The 16,908-nt window shown below is 48.9% G+C and overlaps 1 protein-coding gene across 1 annotated transcript; it reads right to left on the reverse strand.

Moving 5' to 3' along the window:
• Nucleotides 1-223: 223 nt before the first annotated feature.
• LZTFL1 (leucine zipper transcription factor like 1) lies at nt 224-16,635 on the reverse strand. Its single transcript, XM_037030584.1, has 10 exons — nt 16,514-16,635; nt 12,869-12,993; nt 10,662-10,856; nt 9,441-9,501; nt 8,353-8,424; nt 6,681-6,746; nt 6,518-6,595; nt 4,486-4,662; nt 3,639-3,742; nt 224-621 (listed from the first exon to the last, which is right to left on the reverse strand). Exons 1-10 carry the CDS (start codon nt 16,514-16,516, stop codon nt 603-605), a joined length of 900 nt encoding a protein of 299 aa, XP_036886479.1. The 5' UTR covers nt 16,517-16,635; the 3' UTR covers nt 224-602.
• Between the last annotated feature and the right edge of the window lie 273 nt (nt 16,636-16,908).

Raw genomic sequence — 16,908 nt, forward strand, 5'->3', positions numbered from 1 at the left:
CGGTGACACAGACAGAATTTGGGTAGACCGAAGAAGTTAAATTCCCACGCTGTCGATTTTCCTTGTAGGTGGTAAATGTGTTGCCTATAATAGATGGTCTTTACATTTCCAAAGAATTCATATATCTGATGATCAAATAGAGAAAATAAAACTACGTTTCATTTTTAAAAATAAGGTTTATTTGTAGTAACTACCTTCCATAACACTATGTTTATATCTACCCTGGGGACTGCACACATCCGAGTGCTGCTGGCTTCGATATTAGAGAGGCACACTCTTCACACTAATGCACAAGGGCAGGACTCTTCCTCCCACCCTAAACATCTCTTCTCTACTGTAAAGAATCCTCAGTGCATCTGAACCAAGACTCTGCAGCACTGGGCAGAGAGGAGTTTGGGACAGCGTCCCAGAATCAGGTTTTCTCTCTCCTCGACTGGACACCCGAAAACAGGCACTCTAGTTTGAAACTGTAGAAGCGAAGTCTGAGTATTGGAAAAACAGGGAGAGGGACTACAACCACCTGCTTCAGAACACATGCCCGAGGTGGGAACAGCATGTAGGCTCATGTCTTGTATGGCAGCTTCAAAGGGAACCTTCCATTTTTAGTCTTCGGGTTCATATCTGGGAAGAGATATAAATTAAGAGCATAATAAGTCCTTTGCTGTTGTCATTGCTACCGAATGAGTTTACTTAAACATCTCCCAGTGCCCATTCCAGTAACACTGCATTTCCCCTTTAAATCACTGCTCCGGTCGACGTCAGACGTACACGGAGCATTGTGAAGGTGACTCGGGCCATTCCCGGAGCAGGGAGAATGGACCAGTTAACTGCTGAGAGTCTGACTCAAGTCTCTGTACCTGGCAGTTAGACCCACCACAGTACAGTAGAAACTCATCAGCTGGCCACCACTAGCGATACTGCTATGTGAGTCAAGGGCAACAAGTCCCCTTCTCAAAGGACAAACCTGACCTTGGACTCACCTCCTAGCTGTTTCCCTGAAACCCTAACAAAGGCAAAACATCAGCCAAGTTCCCAGATGGAACCGCTGATGACAGAAGTGCCCCTGATGGGCAGACGCGCCCCTGGACCAGGACTGTGGGCACACTGCAAGTCCTGGGCTGGCCAGAAAGTCCATTACGGTTTTTCCATATGATTGCTCTAGCAGGGCTTAGCTGTCTTTATCTTCATTCAAAACAATTTCATTACGTGTATTGTGACAGCTGTCATACTGGTGTGCATTTTAAAAAAATGATCAAAATGGGTGAATTTTTGTGCAGCCATTTTAATATTAAAGGTGGAAGAAAATATGCAACATTTTCAGCATATTATACTTTACTATTGTAAGAAAGGTAAAAATTCAACTGACGTGCAAAGAAAAAAAAAGATTTGTGCAGTGCGTGGAGAAGGTGCTGTGTGACCAAACGTGTCAAAAGTGGTTTGCAGTGGGCAGGTCTGCTATAGGCTGGCAGGTGGGAGGCAGAGGGAGACTCCACTTTTGAGGAAGAATAAAGAAACCGGAGGAGGTGCAGAAAGTAGGGTAAGAGAGAGCTTTTTGTTTTCTAAAGGATTATGATGCAGGAAGTACGGGTCTGGGGATGACCGGAAGCCTTACACTGGGGCGGTGGGTGAGGCGTTGTTCCCGAGGCCATCACTGCCATGACGCACAAGGCAGTGTCGGCTGGAAGACAAGGGTGGGTACAAGGTGAAGACACCATCTTGACTTGAAAGGATCAAGGAAAGTTGCTAGAGGTAAAGATTTGCTTACTATGAATGAAGGACTGAAATGAGCTAGAAAAGCATTTGATGAAAAGACCGGATCTTGACAACCTTTGTACTTTCTAGATCTTCATTATCTTCTGGGGAGACTGTGCATAAAAATAACCTGTTTGGCTCGGGCTGGTGTGGCCCAGTGGACCGAGTGCCGGCCTGCGAATCAGAGTCACCAGTTCAATTCCCAGTCAGGGCACAAATCTGGGCTGCGGGCCAGGTCCCCAGTAGGGGGCACATGAGAGGCAACTACACATTGATGTTTCTCTTTCTCCCTCCCTTCCCCTCTAAAGAAACAATCTTAAATAAAAACCTGTATGTTTTACCTAGTAAAGCTGACAACCAGCCATGTTAAGTGAAAGATGGAGAAGAGTTCCCGCCTTCATTTTCACGACTTTGGTTTTGGAGTGGTGGCTGAGCCTCCGTCCGCCCACCCTCACACTGCTGCACGCGATCACGTACTGGGTCTCACTGACCGTGTGGACGCTGCAGGGCCTCGCAGACCAGTCAGAACAGTGAAGTGGGGGGCACGTATCAGGTGTCTCTGAGCCAAGACGTGACAGCCAGCACTCTCAGGTTTTTAGACAACAGTCTGAGAGGTCATTAAAAGATAGTGAAATGGTTTGTTTCTTTCAAGGAGAAAATGATACAAGAAAATACCCTTTAAGAGTGTTTATCTGTCTTAAGGTAATAATTTGTTTTAATATTCTTTCCTTTCAAAAGAGAGATTTGGGGGAGGGAGAAAGTGAAAGTTTCATGAATGCTTCTGTGTTGGAGCCTTGATTTAAAACCCTTCGGGCTTATAATATACTATTTGTCAAGTTTTAAGGGAACTCATTTTCCCAGGTCAGATTTCTCTTCTCAATAAAAATAAAAATTTGTAATAGAAACAGCACTGCTTAAAAAGCTGATGGCGGCCAACTGTCTGGGTGGCGTTTCACGGACACCGGTTGGTGCTTGTTCACCGTGGAAACCTGTACTTGACTAAAACGCTGTGTGGCCACGGAAGCCAGTTTTGTAAATCAGGATATACAGGTTTTGTGTGTATTCAGCTTATTATACTAAATTATTATCATACTTGGCTTAAAATAAGGATTAAAATTGCATTTAGAGAGGAAAAAAGTAGTTCCCAAACTCCCTGGCACCACTGACTTTCTGGCCAAATACCTCTGTGCTGTGGGCCGTCTCGAGCACTGGAAGCTGTTCAGCGGCACCCGGCCTCCACCCACTGGCAGCCAACAGCGGGAGAGAGCTGACACCCTCAAAGTGTCCAAATCAACGAAGTTACTGGTGCAAATGAAAACAGTAACGGACTTTTTGGCCAACCTAATACATGGTGGAAGCCATGACTAGGGCTTCGCTCTGTGCGGCGAGTTCGTGTAACCGTACTCGTCCCTGCCAGGGGACCGTACGGCCAGACAGGGGACCCCGGTTCTGTGTGAGCATGGGCCTCTTGGCCTGCTACCCAGGGCCCCCATCTGCGTGGGTCTCACTCTCTAGCACCTAAATTCTCTCCTGAGGGCCCAGCATGACCAGGCCCTGGATGCTGCCAGGACACCGTGCAGGAGGAATGCCCGGTGCTGCCCTGCGGGCGGGCTGCGTTTCCGTGTGACGTCCTGCTACCTGAACCCACTGCCAAGAGTGGCCCATCACAGACTGACAGGTCTAGAAGAACCTAGAAACCCGGTGGGCACTACAGACCGGGCGGGCCGAAGCTGCCGTGCTGCCCTTGAACCCAGGCTCCTGGGTCAGTGAGAGCGTAGCTGGCCACTGGCCTGCCCTCTCTGGACATGAGCTTCAGTTCCCTGAAGAACGGCCGCCAACCAGGCGGGGAGGCAAATCTGGGAGGCAGGCGGGCCACCAGGGCTTACTTTGCCAGTCTTTTCCTCAAGTCTTTGATTTGGTCGTTCTTCTTGGTCAGAATCTCTTTCATGTTTCGGTAAGCTGCTGTCTGCTGGAATTTCTTCTCTAATTCCTGCAGTGCAAAATTTAAGCCCAATACTAAGAAACAGGTAGGGAAAGAATTAATAAATCTGATAAAAAGTATGTTTTTTGCTCTAATCTTACTGATATTCTGCCTATATTATTTTGTAATTTCTTTAGAAAAACATATCATATAAAATTAAGAGTATCCAAACTTTAAAAACACATTCTTTCAAATGAGAAGCCCCTAAAATAGTAATATTTCTCCCAAAATAATGTCACCAAGTAACTCACACACACTATGCCCCAGACACGGGAAATCTATTGGAGCCAGTAAATTAATTTTCAGGTATAATAAGCATGATCATTTTCCCAAATCCCAAAGCAGTGTCAATATTTTAGGGGGATTTTTAAATTAGTTACATTTTTGCTCCCAGATTCTTCAGTGTCTAATTCCTGAAGTGAACAACCCAGCCCACTACACAGAATCCTTGAGGAATTAAAGTCGCCTACCCCGTGCCAGGCTGGGGAGGCGGGGGGGCTGGGCAGGGAGGACGAGCCGTCGTGGAGGGATCTTCTACTGACTCCGGGCAGGAGTGTGGCCCTTCACCATCACAGGTGTTTAGTGCCAAAGACGGAAGCGTCTTAGTGACCGGAGATTACTAATCCTTAGGACACATGTTGGCTAATACGCTGAGAAAAACTGTGACTCTGCAGCTATCCCACCTGCCCTTGGCCACACCTGTTCCCTCCACTGTGTCCACACCTAAGTGGACACTCACAGACCATGCTGACCTTCTCGGCCATGCTCAGCTGCTCCTGAACCCTGAGCAGGTCGTGCTTGGCTGTCACCAGACTCTCCTCCAGGGACTTCTGGTTTTCCGTCTTGTCACTCAGCGTCTTCTGAAACTCACTCTTTAAAGCGGCAACTGTATTTTCCAAGTCACTCAAGTCTTGGGCCTTTATAAAATCCTATGAGAAATCAGACAGGATTGTAAGTTCATGCTGACATCCTGAGTAGTGGCTGTTTTAGGGAGTGATTCACCGTCACCGGAGGTGAAGGCAAGTGATGCTGCGCCACAGGCGTGCCCCGGTTCTGGGGGCCGCCAGCCTCCCACCCCAGCTCTGGGGGCTGCCGGCATGCCCGGCATGCCCGGCTTGCCTTTGGCCCTCAGTGCACGGTGACCTGCATGGAACAGAGCGCAGGGTACGGTACGATTTATGACCTGCTGGGATTCCAAAGAGAAAAGGAGAGCACGGAGACCCCAGTTCCGACAAGGCTGTGCATCTCAGAGTCCGGGCGCAAACGGGCTTTTGAAAAGTCTCCTTTAAAAAAGTCCCAGTGGAGAAGTTTGAATGGTACACGTGAAGAATAAAATTAGTACACTTACATCTTAAATTTACCTTCATCACTATTTACAACAGAGTGTTATGAGAGCCTAATTCATGCTTGCTGATCTTAAGGTTCGCAAATTTACCAGGTTTAAGTTTTTCACACTAATGCACATGCACGTTTGCACGTGTCTGTGTGATGCAGCGGCTGGACCCTCCCCCGGGCCGGGTTCCAACTGAGTACAATTCACAGCAGAAAGCCAGAGTCACACCCATGTAACACAGGAGACGGGGCCGTGGCTGCCACGTGTGAAGCAGCAGCGGTCGCACCAACGAAAGGGAAATCCCTCACTCGTGTCTGATCAGGTCTTTAAGATCTGATTTCATGCAGCTAAGGAGGCATGTGCATGGGCTTTGCCAAAATCTTAAAAGTAAAATTGGAGCGAAGTAGGAAAAGTTTTCAAAACAAACCCATCATCTAAAAATGTTCGCAACTGTTTTACTTTTAGGAAATTATAAAGCTGTTCTGGAGGATTTAGCTGTTTTATAAATCTGTGGTCCTTGGTATAGAATGACCAAAACTCATGTTATTTTCCTTTTTTTTTAAGCCATAAAAGAAGTTCCTCCTATTTCAAAGATATCTACGGCAATGTCTGAGATCTGATTCAAACAAACCAGGGGTGGGGGAAGAAGCAGACAGACATGATGTCAGACAGGCCACGCCCGATGGCCGGTAAAGCTGAGCGCCGCCCACCCGGGGGTGCGTTCCAGTTCTCTCTGCTTTTGTGAGCATTGGACATGTCCCATAGAGAATGTGCAACACAGCCTGAGGAAGTGGGTTTCAGGACTGTCCAGGAGACGTTTATAACAACACCACCACCACCAGGAGAGCCGGTGCTGCCCGGAAGACTTGCTCAGACGGGCCACAGCCCCGGCCCTGACGGAAGGGCCGCAGGAGCACGGCTGCGCGCAGTGCCTGCTGGCGGCCGGGCGGCACTCCGACGAGCCTGGACGCGCTGCACTGCACAAGGGCCACTACACACAGGTGGAGGTGAAGCTTCGTGACGGGTGGACTGGTTCCAGTTTATCATCCACATGGAAAGCAAACTAGTAAGTTTTATATGATAAAACCCACGCACAAATACAATTAACTTAAAAACTCTTTCTTTCTTCATTTCCTTTTCCCCCACTGCAACTGGAATGTCAAAGTGAAAGGTCGAAAACTTAAAAAAAACAAAACATATAAGAATCTCTGGCATGCCACTGAGCTCCTAGGACAGGTGAGGTGTGACCTGTCCCCGGCCCTGGAGGATGGCCAGGGGGACGGGCGCTGCTTCCTACCTGGCCTCTCCGGGACAAGGAGGTCCCGGGGCAGTGCGGCAGCGGCACGGGAGTGGCGGGGTGGGTGGGAGGGCCATGCGGAGCAGTAACTGGGGCGTGGCCCTGAACTGGCAACTAGCTAGTGAAGGTGGAAGGAGAGCCAACACTGCTTCACCTGCTGGTGTCCTTGCTCGAGCCGCAAACCGTGCAGTGCGCTTTCCAGCTTCGACTTCTCCTCCAGCGCAGCCGTAGCCTGGAATCAGGTGCACAGAGGGCGCGTTCAGGACTCAGTCTGCACGCAGCTCTCCCCAGGCGTTCCTGGAGTGTCTCTCAGTTACCTGTGTTTCGAGGGTCCTCAGCCTTGACTTCAATTTCTCGTTTTCTTCTTGAAGTCTTACAATTTCCTTTGTGAGAAAATTCAAGTTTTATTATTTTAGCCAAAGTATCTAAAATTACATGGTTCATTAAAAAATTTAAATTAGCCCTGGCTGGTGTGGCTGAGTGGATGGAGCGCCAGCCTGGAGGCCGACAGTTTGATTCCCAGTCAGGGCACAGGCCTGGGTTGTAGGCCAGGTCCCCTGTAGGAGGTGCCTAAGAGGCAATCACCCACAGATGTTTCTCTCTCTTTCTCGTCCCCTTCTCCTCTGTCTAAAAAATAAATATATAAAGTTTTAAAAATAAATAAGAAATTAAATTAAATTAAAATTACCCAACAGATAAAAAACCTGCACATCCCAGTGACTGGAACAGCCCAGTTTTGCCCAGCCCACCAGCCCCAACACCTGTGAGTCTCCTTTGACCCTAAGACTCCTGGGTCCTTTTCTCCTGGTCCTGACTATCTTCAGGCCTCTGCTATTAGCATTTTCCAAAGCACACCCCCCCATCCCTCTCCCCCTAGCTGATTCTGCAGCTCTCAGCTCTATTCTCAGCCTACACAGCACACCACTGCCACTGTCCTAAAGCACAATTGTCACTACCCTAGTATGCGGCCCCTGAGCCCCTGATGGTTCTGACGGAGCTGAAGCCAAACGCCTCTGCTTGTGAGCAGCTATCTCCCTGGGGTCACCTGCCGGTCCACCCTATTCCTACTACGCTCTGGCATATGCATTGGCCCAGTCCCGTCCACACCAGATACCCCCCGCCCCGCCTCTGACTGTGGGACTGTCCCCTGCTGGCTGTGCCCTTCTCTTTCCTCTGACCACTTAACCTGTCTTTACTCTTCAGCCCAGCTAGGGCACAGCCTCACCCAAGTCTGTCCTCACCTACCCTCACACCCAGAACTGTCTCCCCAGTGGCTGCGGCACCTGAGGCAGCATGTCAGCACTGGCCTAGCTCGGGGTCCAGAGCGTTAGTTCTCCCTTCTCGGTGAGACCGTGAGGTTTTTGAAGGCAAAAGGCCAGGTGGTACACTGCTTTTTATCTAACAAGACCTAGCATAGTGCTGACAATATAGTCATGGAAAATATTTATGTGTATTGGTAATTAATTGGTCCCCGTTGCCATGACGGGTTATAAACTGCAAATGCCCATCAATAAACGACATCCAAACTTCCCTGCGCTTCACGTCACCATGAAGAGACATGATTGGGAGCTGCCGCCCTGGGGACACGCAGTGCAGCACTGGGAACACGCTGCTCAGTGACAGGGGAGTGACTGTGTATAATGCAGGGGGTGTCAGAATCATCGGGGGGACCACTGGGGGGACCACTCTGTAAGTTATATAGATGTCTAACCCCTATGCTGTATACCTGAAACGAGTATAAATTAATACTGAACGCTGAAACAATTGTTTTAAAAAAGAGCCACTTCAGACTTTCTGAAAGGCACGCCCACCCTCTTCTGGCCCACCGGTTGCTATTAAGTAAAACAACTACAGGGGACTAGCCACCCTCAGTGGCCCAAAGCCGGAGCCAGCCTCCTCCTCCTCTGTTCCTCCAGTCCAGAGTCGGTCGGGCAGGCAACATGAGGACAGAACAGGGGGTCTGCGTTCCACAAATGACGGCGACGTCACCTTGTTTAGGAGTTCTGCTGTTCCACCTTCGTTAAGTGGGGCGAGTTTTGGCTTTGTGACATCTATGACGGGCTGAAATGAAACACGGAAACCAAACTGAAAGCACCACGTTGACTAAATAAATCCCACAAAATCTTCAAGTGCTCTCGATTTCTGAGTGGAGGAACTGTGCAGACAGACCCACCAGGAGGTCAGCTCCATGGCGGGGGGGGGGGGGGGGTTTCCTCGTTGGTGTGGTTGGTTCTCTGCTGCGCCCAGGGCCCAATATAAATTAGACACGGAGATGAAACCCATCCTCCCCGTATCTTTAGAAAAATACAGAAGGAAAGAAAGAAGGGAAGAGGAGGGATGGTGCTCAAAACCAGAACGGGTTCGAATCCTAACATCTTGGGACTGGACTTTACACCGTGGGGGCAGAGAGATCTTTTTGTATGAACTCAGACTCGGGAAAAATGTAATATTAATGAGGACTGTGGCAAGTACACTCCAGAGGAGTAACTTGGCATGAACGTTCTGGCAGTTTAACAATATGTACGAAAAATAAGAGAATCCATTCCCTTGGACCCAGAAATGTCTTGGCCAGAAACACAATCTAAAGGAGTAGCTGGAAAATCGCTTCGGATGTGTATGGTCACGGGTTCTCTCTGGCAGACCCTTACCGCCCGACACTGGGGATACTGATGGGGCAATGTTATGTGGTCACTGCAAGTGACGAGAATGATTAAAAAGACAAGCAGCCAACTATTAGTACAGTCTCCACATGACAGGTGAGGAAAGCGAGGCTCAGCCACCTCGGGTAAACTGCTCAAAGTCACGTAGCTTCGAATGTGCACCCAGGTGTGGCTAACCCCAAACCCACACTCTGCGTCATCAGAGCAGAGGGCTGGTATGTTTGGGAGCCAGGTGGACGGGGGGAGGCGGGGAGGGGGTGGGAGACGGAGGGAGAGGGGGAGGGGGAGGGGGGAGAGAAAGAGAGAGAGAGAGATGTGTGTCAAAAACAGTTTTTCACAGTTATTTACAAAGCTTTTCTTCTTTTGCCTGAAAATCTGGGAGAGAGAGTTTACAGACTTCAAATGACCAGAAATTACCTTTTTATTGGAAGATGTAAATTCTGCTTTTTCAAATTCTGCAACTTGTTCTAATAATTCTCTTGAAGATAAAAGCAAATATAAAAATATTTATTTGAAATACATTTTAAACAAACTCACACATGCAAGAGTAAAATCACTTGTACCAATCTATCCCATGCCAGGGAGAACAGAGCAAGATGGACACTTCACCTGGTCAAACACAGTATTTAGTTACTAATGGTTGGGAGTCCAAACACGTGGTCTCCACTTTGAATGGCCCGCAGTACCTAGAACACTCCACCTCCTCAGTGTACCGCGTGATCGCTGGAGCGTCAGTGTTAAGACGAGCATGTTCTGAAATTTGTGGTCAGCTCTGGATTTCTGAGGTGCCAGGGGGAGAGGAATCTACCCCGTAACACACACATGGTTAGCTGCCAGATGTCCAAGACAGACAACCTGATTTTCATAGAGGAGCATCGCAAAAACGGAACGATGGTAGTTCGTGACACCTACTAGAAAAGTAGAGTCTCCAGAAAGACAGGTGGCTCAGGTGACTGGTCACCGCCCCCACCTGGACAGGGCGGAGGGAGCTGGCCCCTCCCTACCAGGGGCCCACCCCTTGGAGGCTGCACTCTCTAGAGGCCGTGGCTGCTCCAGTAACAGTGCCCCAGGGTCAGAGGTCAGTCACTCCTGATCTCTGGCATGACTTTTCGTAGAATGGGTTTCAATTTTGCCAATTTCACCATTATTTTTAAGAATTAGTGCACTGTTTGATAATGTTTAGAATATAAATTTTTTATGTTTCCTATTTTAAAGATAAGTGTATAATTTCCAATGTGATTATTTAGAAGTAAGCTTCCAATATTAGTCCAAAGTGATGGTATTTGAATTATTTTTCCAAATGTTTCATCATCCTTATTTCCTAGTCAACCCACCTGTAAATAAAGACTTCTTACAATACTGGTCAGGCTAACAAAGACACTATGAGGAACAGTTAGTAACAGCCCCAAAAGCAACTCCATAAATCTCAAATGCCCTCCCAGTAGCAGACAGGGTAGGAGGCGGCCTCTGACGGGGCCAAGGAGCGGCACCCCAGAGGCCCCCAGGGACCGAAGCCTTGCCACTGCCCTGCCCAGCTCTCGCGCACCAGCCCCAAGGACAGCAGCAGCAAAGGCATCGGTGATTTTAAGAACGTGCCTGGGCCGCTACTGTCCTCATCTCAGGCACCGACTTTACTACCTGTTTTCAAGTTCGGAGATGTCTGTCTGCAGCTTGAGGTACCACTTCTCCGCCTGTGCGAAAAGCTGCCGCAGGAGCAGCACGTTGGTGTGCGCCGTGTTGATGAGCTCGGACTCCACCTCGCTGTGCACCACGGCCTGCAGCCCGTGCAGGACTTCCGAGACCTCGTCCGCGGTGAAGGTCTCCTCCACCAGCCTGAAACACAGCCGTGACACTTCGTTTGGCACGCATGGCAAAAGCCATCCCAAAAGTACAGCGAAGAAAGCCGCCCCGCGACCCCTCGAGTCTGACGGGGCTGCTGGGACAGTCTCTCTGGGAGCTATCTTCCTCATTGTGAAAGCAGGCCAAAAATAAGCTGAATTAAATGTTGATGTCTATTTTAACAATTAAACTGTGGCTCGTTTTTCAAATGTGGACATCCTTTAATACAAGTATATGCTCAGACACATTTCCCCAAATGATTTACTTTCTTCTTTAGTTTTCCAATTTTAAAATCTTTTTTATTTTCCACTAAAATTCATCTCATCGCCCTGGCTGGTATAGCTCAGTGGATTGAGCGGGGCCTGTGAACCAAAGGGTCGCTGGTTCGATTCCCAGTCAGGGCACGTGCGTGGGTTGCAGGCCAGGTCGCCAGTGGGGGCTTGCTTGAGAGGCAACCACACATTGATGTTTCTCTCTCTATCTCCCTCCCTCCCCCTTCTCTAAAAATAAATAAATGAAATCTTTTAAAAACTGTGTTTAAAATTCATCTTATCATGATAATTTCAAAAGTCACCTGAAAGATGTAATTTTGCCTTTATTTCTATTATTTGTCTAGGACTCAAACCTCCCCTCCCCCCAAATATCCACTCTGAAACTAACTTCTCTGAGTTGCAGCTCCGAGGACCACTGGCCACGCATCAGAGTGAACATCCTCCCCGACACCTCCCACACAGAGCTTGGTTTGGGGGGAACTCGGGACCAACTTCTTCAACCCCTGCACTTTAGAGACCGGAAGGTGGAGCAACATGCCCACAGTCCCCCTGGGGGTGACAACCCCACAATCGAGTCCTGCTCCCTCAAGGACCTGCCCAACAGCTGAATCCTGGAGAGAGCTCCTGGGCACGCCTCCTTCTTCTGACAGAGCGATCCTCTCCCCACCTCCACCCACAGGACCCCGCCCCTCCAACGCTCAGAAGAGCAGCGTCCCAACCCAGCTCTACCTTCTTCCTCATTTCCAAAAGGACCTAATGAAGGGAGGTGCACCGAAGTCCAACTACAGTCATATTCAAGTTCATATTACCTGATATGCCATTCTTTAGTGTCTCATTTAGCCAGCAGAGTCTAAATGCTGTGAAAAAACCAAAACTTGAACTATTTTTGATGTAAGTCTTGACTAAATACATTAACAATCTCACTATGTTCCTCTAACAGAACACATCAAATCTGCTTTAAAACAACCTGCTTTCTTTGGCAACCCGATTTCATCCTTAGAACAATGGTTAAGGTACACAAAGTGGGTGATCGAGGACCTTCAGGGGCTGTCCCACTATTGCCTCGCCCACTGAACGGCTGCTCGCCCCTGCTGGGGGCTGGGAAACCAGACAGCCAGATCAGAGCAGCGAATGGAACAGTTAGTGGTTGACACCCAAAGGTCTCTGCTGCCCAGGGAAGTTCATGGCTTTATGACAGGTGCAGCTCGTCTGGAGGACTTTTTCATTTATGTCTTACCCCTGCCACAGCCTTGTTCCAAAGTAATCTGAAGTCTCTCTATTACTCGGTCCTTTTCTTCGGTTTCCCTAGTATTCTCAAGACCAAACGTCAATTTTCCATGGTCTGTTTTCCCTGCTCCTAATTCTTCAATATGAACTGCATAGGTGTTTTCTTGCAAACTGTCGTATCTCAAGGCTTCACTCTCTTCATTAACAACTCAGGTAAGTAAAGTTCTGGTATCCTCAATACGAGCCTGCCATTAGCCCATAAGCGCCTCACAACATCCCGACTGCCCTTTGGAAACGCTGCAGCCCCCGAGCATACGTCCTGCTGGATAACAGGCTGCTCACGCCACAGTTTGAGGGTCATGGACCCCCGAGGCTGCGTAGCCGCTCAGGGAACAGCCAACCCCGACAATCCCAGCAATGGTCTGGACAGCCTCTGCCACAGCACCCCGCACTGGCCACCAGGACAGGTCCTGCTTCCCACTGGTTTTCCTTACAGTCTTCTGATACCTGCTCTCCTTGAGGTCTTGGAAGCAGGAATCTACAGTTTTGAGTCTCAAGCCTCTTCTTGACCGAGCGAAACGCATATAATTAACAACTTCATTTTGATGGTGCTCATTTAGGCCCAACTCTGCCTGAAAGAGAGAGAAGTCATTTCCTCATCAGTCTTGCGACTGTAATAAAGGAACCGACAGTGAAAACACAGGCCGTGCTTGGGTGGGGCCCGATGGACATCCACTCAATGCTGTTCCCATCTCCCCAGGTACACGGCTGCCCCACGAGGGACACTTCCCAGCCCTCCTTGCCGTCAGGTGTGGCCACCTGACTACTTCTCAGCAATGGCTGTCAGCGGAAGACATGGGGGCTACTCCCAAAGCCTGGGCCTTAGGACAGGGGCAGGGCCTTGCGGCACCCCACTTCTCTGACCCATGGAGGACGTGGTGACTAGGCTGCACCATGCAGACAGCAACCAAGCCCTAGGGGTCGGGGAGCAGCGAGATGAAGGGGACCCAGACCCCTAAACGACTTCATGGAGGACCCGACCTAAGTGAGAAGGGTACAGAGATGCCTGTTAACAGAGAGAAAGCCACCCCTGTATTCTTTAAGCCACTGTTTTCTGATCTCTTTTGCAGCCACCTGATCATACATAGCTTTAAAAAATAGATTTGGTTTTGACAGAGCCATTACTTGGTCTTGATTTTAAACCATATGACAGCTTGACAACTATGAGCTAGAGATTAATGAAATTCTTTTCATTTCATAGCTACATTGAAAATGAAAATCATAAAACTGAACATCTTACATAGGGGACTACATTAGTCACAATTATTTTTATTTAAAGGATAACTTGAACTATCACAGCCTTCTTAGGGGAGACAAAGGTCTCACTTTCTGAGCCTTTTTTAGGCTTATCCCTCACTCTCAGCATACGGGGTTGCCTCCAACTTTGTAGAGGCCAACACCGAGGTCATTGGGCATGGTCTCCACCACACCTCCAGTCCCTCACCAAGGCTTTTCTGTATTCGCACCCATCCGCGCCTCATCCTGACAGTCTCAATTTCCTTAAACACGAAGTCTGCAGGAGCCTGGACCTTGCCCATCTGATTCTGAGACATGCCCCGTACTTCTCAGAGTGCCTGGCATGGAGCAGACATGTGCCCAACAAATGAATTTAAAGTGTTGCTCCTTCGAAGGTTGCTCCCTCATCAGGCCTTACTGGTTCTCTTTCAAACTCTTGGGGGACTTTTATTTAACCAGTTGTTCCCCTTCTCAACACTCTATTGGCGGCTTCTTTCCTTGAGACTAAAGAGAAGACTATGTATGCAAAACTCATGCGTGCTACAAAACACAACTTCCCTGTAGCTACTGCTGCTTCTCTCTGTTTCCCTTCTACTCCCGCCATCCCCAATCTATTATCTAGTCCTTAAATGCACGTGCCACTCACATTGCTTTTGTGAAGCTCACCAGCAACCTCTTATTATTACACAAATTCAACCCCATGGCTGATGCCTTGCTCTCAGCTGGCCTGCTCCTTCCTTTGGCCGTTAACCCACCTTTCCTTCTTAATCTCATGTGTAGGCACATCCTCTCGGGCTTGTCTCTTAAATATTAGATTTCCCAGGGCACTGCCCTTGGACCCTTGCTCTTCCCATTCTTTCTGTACACGCCCCCTAATGACAAATCAATCTCAAGGTTTCAAGGTCACCTGTATGCCTGACTCTCAAGTCCAAGATGCTGACCTATAGGTGTGTGTGCCCAGCTGTGGATGAGCAGCTCCTCCAAGTCTTTTTCTTCCCCCCACACTGTTTTCAATATTTCTACAGTTTGAGATGTTAAAGCTTCATAATTTAAGAATTACCCAAGAATTCATAATGTGCCTAATATCGTGCCTTGTGCAGGTTAAACGGCCTGTTCCTATCTGGTGACTCTATTCTCTCCTATCAAGAAGAGTTAAGACTCTCCTAAGACTAAGAAGAAAATTACTCAAACTGAGAAGGATGGACTTTAGGACAAAAGGCAGAAAAGTTCCTGTCAAATGGAAGGGCGTGAAGAAAGGGAGCTGAATGAGCAGTGGAGTTTAGCGGGAGACAGGAAATGGTATCACAAACCTCTGCTTCCCCACATGCACACATGTTCACTACATGCACATGAGTCAAATCATTAGAGAAAAAGGCACAGGCGGACGCGTGGCACAAGCAGACAAAGCACTGGGGTAAAAGCCAACTTTAAGTCTAGCTGTGCAATTATTTGTGGCCAAGCCACTTCACCTCAGCAACACATTTTGCCAGCTGTTAAATGAGAAGTAGATAAGATGATCAGCTTTAAAATGTTTAGGAATAATGGGAAATATCCAAATAAGGAAGTTGGAATGTTTGACTTCTGTGGCAGAAATATTAAAATAATACTAATAAAAAGCTAAAACATACAGCAAGTACCCTACTAGAGCATCTCCAAGCTAGTGTCTTCGCACTGTGACTTAAAGTGAGGGAAGGAGGGGCAAGGGTACCAGAAATGGTACCTAGTCAAAGGCTGCCTAGTCAAAAAACCCAAGTATAATTTTACCATGAGAAGTGTAAAAAATGTAATGAAATAAATGAGCATACGCTAAGAAAATCCAACATACATGGAATGCTTACTATTTTAACAGGCTCTGCACTATTTATTTTATACGCATTCACTCATTCATCATTTTAACAACCCCAGTTTAATTATTATTATATCTTTTATTTACTATTGACGAAACTGAGCCCCAGTGGTTAAGCAAATCGACAGAAAGGAATGACAGAAGACAGAATGGAAGTGGATGTCATTCTGGGGATGTGTGTGTGTGTGAGACATCACCACCAGTTTTTCAACTTGACCTTGATATTTTATCGAAATCAAGCATGAGTGGGACAGGCTCTAAGATCAAGAGGGGTAGGGCGTGGTCGGCGTTGCTCAGGGCTGTACTGTAAACTGCAAGAGCGTGCTTGGATGAGTGCGCGGGCTCAGAGGGATTCTGGTTGCTGAGGTATTTCAGTATCCCATTTCAACGGGGCTCCCTTTTCTGAACACTTCAGTACTGTGCAATGTTCTAAGTACTGTTCTAGCATACAGGAAAACGGGCCTCTTTTCAACAGATCAAAACAAAATGTTACCCAAGTGCCCTCAGCTGCAAAATGGGGGGCTTGGGCTCTGACGTCAGAAAGCTGGATTCGATCACGTTCTCCCTTCTTGGCTCATTAACACAAATTGTTCATGCTGCCAGAGCGTGTGTATGTATAAAAACTTGGCGTTTTTGGAAGAGAATGAGAATTCTGTCCTTCGCCTTCTGCTCGCAGCAGCCGGGTCCCTCCACCCAGCTCGCTCCATTATCGCCCAGGAGGTGTGACCCGGCCCTGGTACCTCAGCCAGGGGCGAGGACTAACGCGACGCGGCGGTGCGAAGCTGCTAGGGGAGGGCTTCTTCACCTAGGACGGTCCCGGTAGGGCTTGGGGCGGGGTTAACTGAGCCCCGGCACCCGGCGCGGCCCCCCTACTCAGCGGGCGCAAACCCGTTGCACGTAAGGCCATCACTTCGCTGCCCTGCTCTGCGTCTCCAGCCCCGGCCTGCGCCAACTACTCGGCGCGGTGCGGCGCCAGCGGGCCGGCTACTCACCATGGCCGGGCTACTCACCATGGCGGCGCGGGAGTAGGCGGCCTCCGCGAGAGACAGACGCCAGGTTGAGCCCCGCTCAACTCCGGGCTGCACAAGGAGATCAGAGATCCGACCGCAGGGACAGGGAGAGTGGGCGGGTTGTTTAGAAGCCTCCGGTTGCTAATAGGAACAGAGGCACGTGACCCCGGAATTGTGCAGTTTTAGTGGTCCTTAAGGTCACGTGACAGGAAGTGCCCGTGACCGGCCAGCCTCCGCATGCGCATTGGCTTCCAGAGCCGGGAAGTCCCACCTTTCCGCGCCACGCGGTCTTTGGGGGCCGGCCACCGTTGCCAAGGGTGACGGGAGGCGAGATTTTTGCCCCGGGACTCTACGCTGTAGCGTTCAGTGGAGCCTGCAGTCGGATGGCAGAGGAG

The sequence above is a fragment of the Sturnira hondurensis genome, unplaced genomic scaffold (assembly GCF_014824575.4).
Source record: "Sturnira hondurensis isolate 20B ecotype Veracruz unplaced genomic scaffold, ASM1482457v3 Scaffold0020787, whole genome shotgun sequence".
NCBI lineage: Eukaryota > Metazoa > Chordata > Mammalia > Chiroptera > Phyllostomidae > Sturnira > Sturnira hondurensis.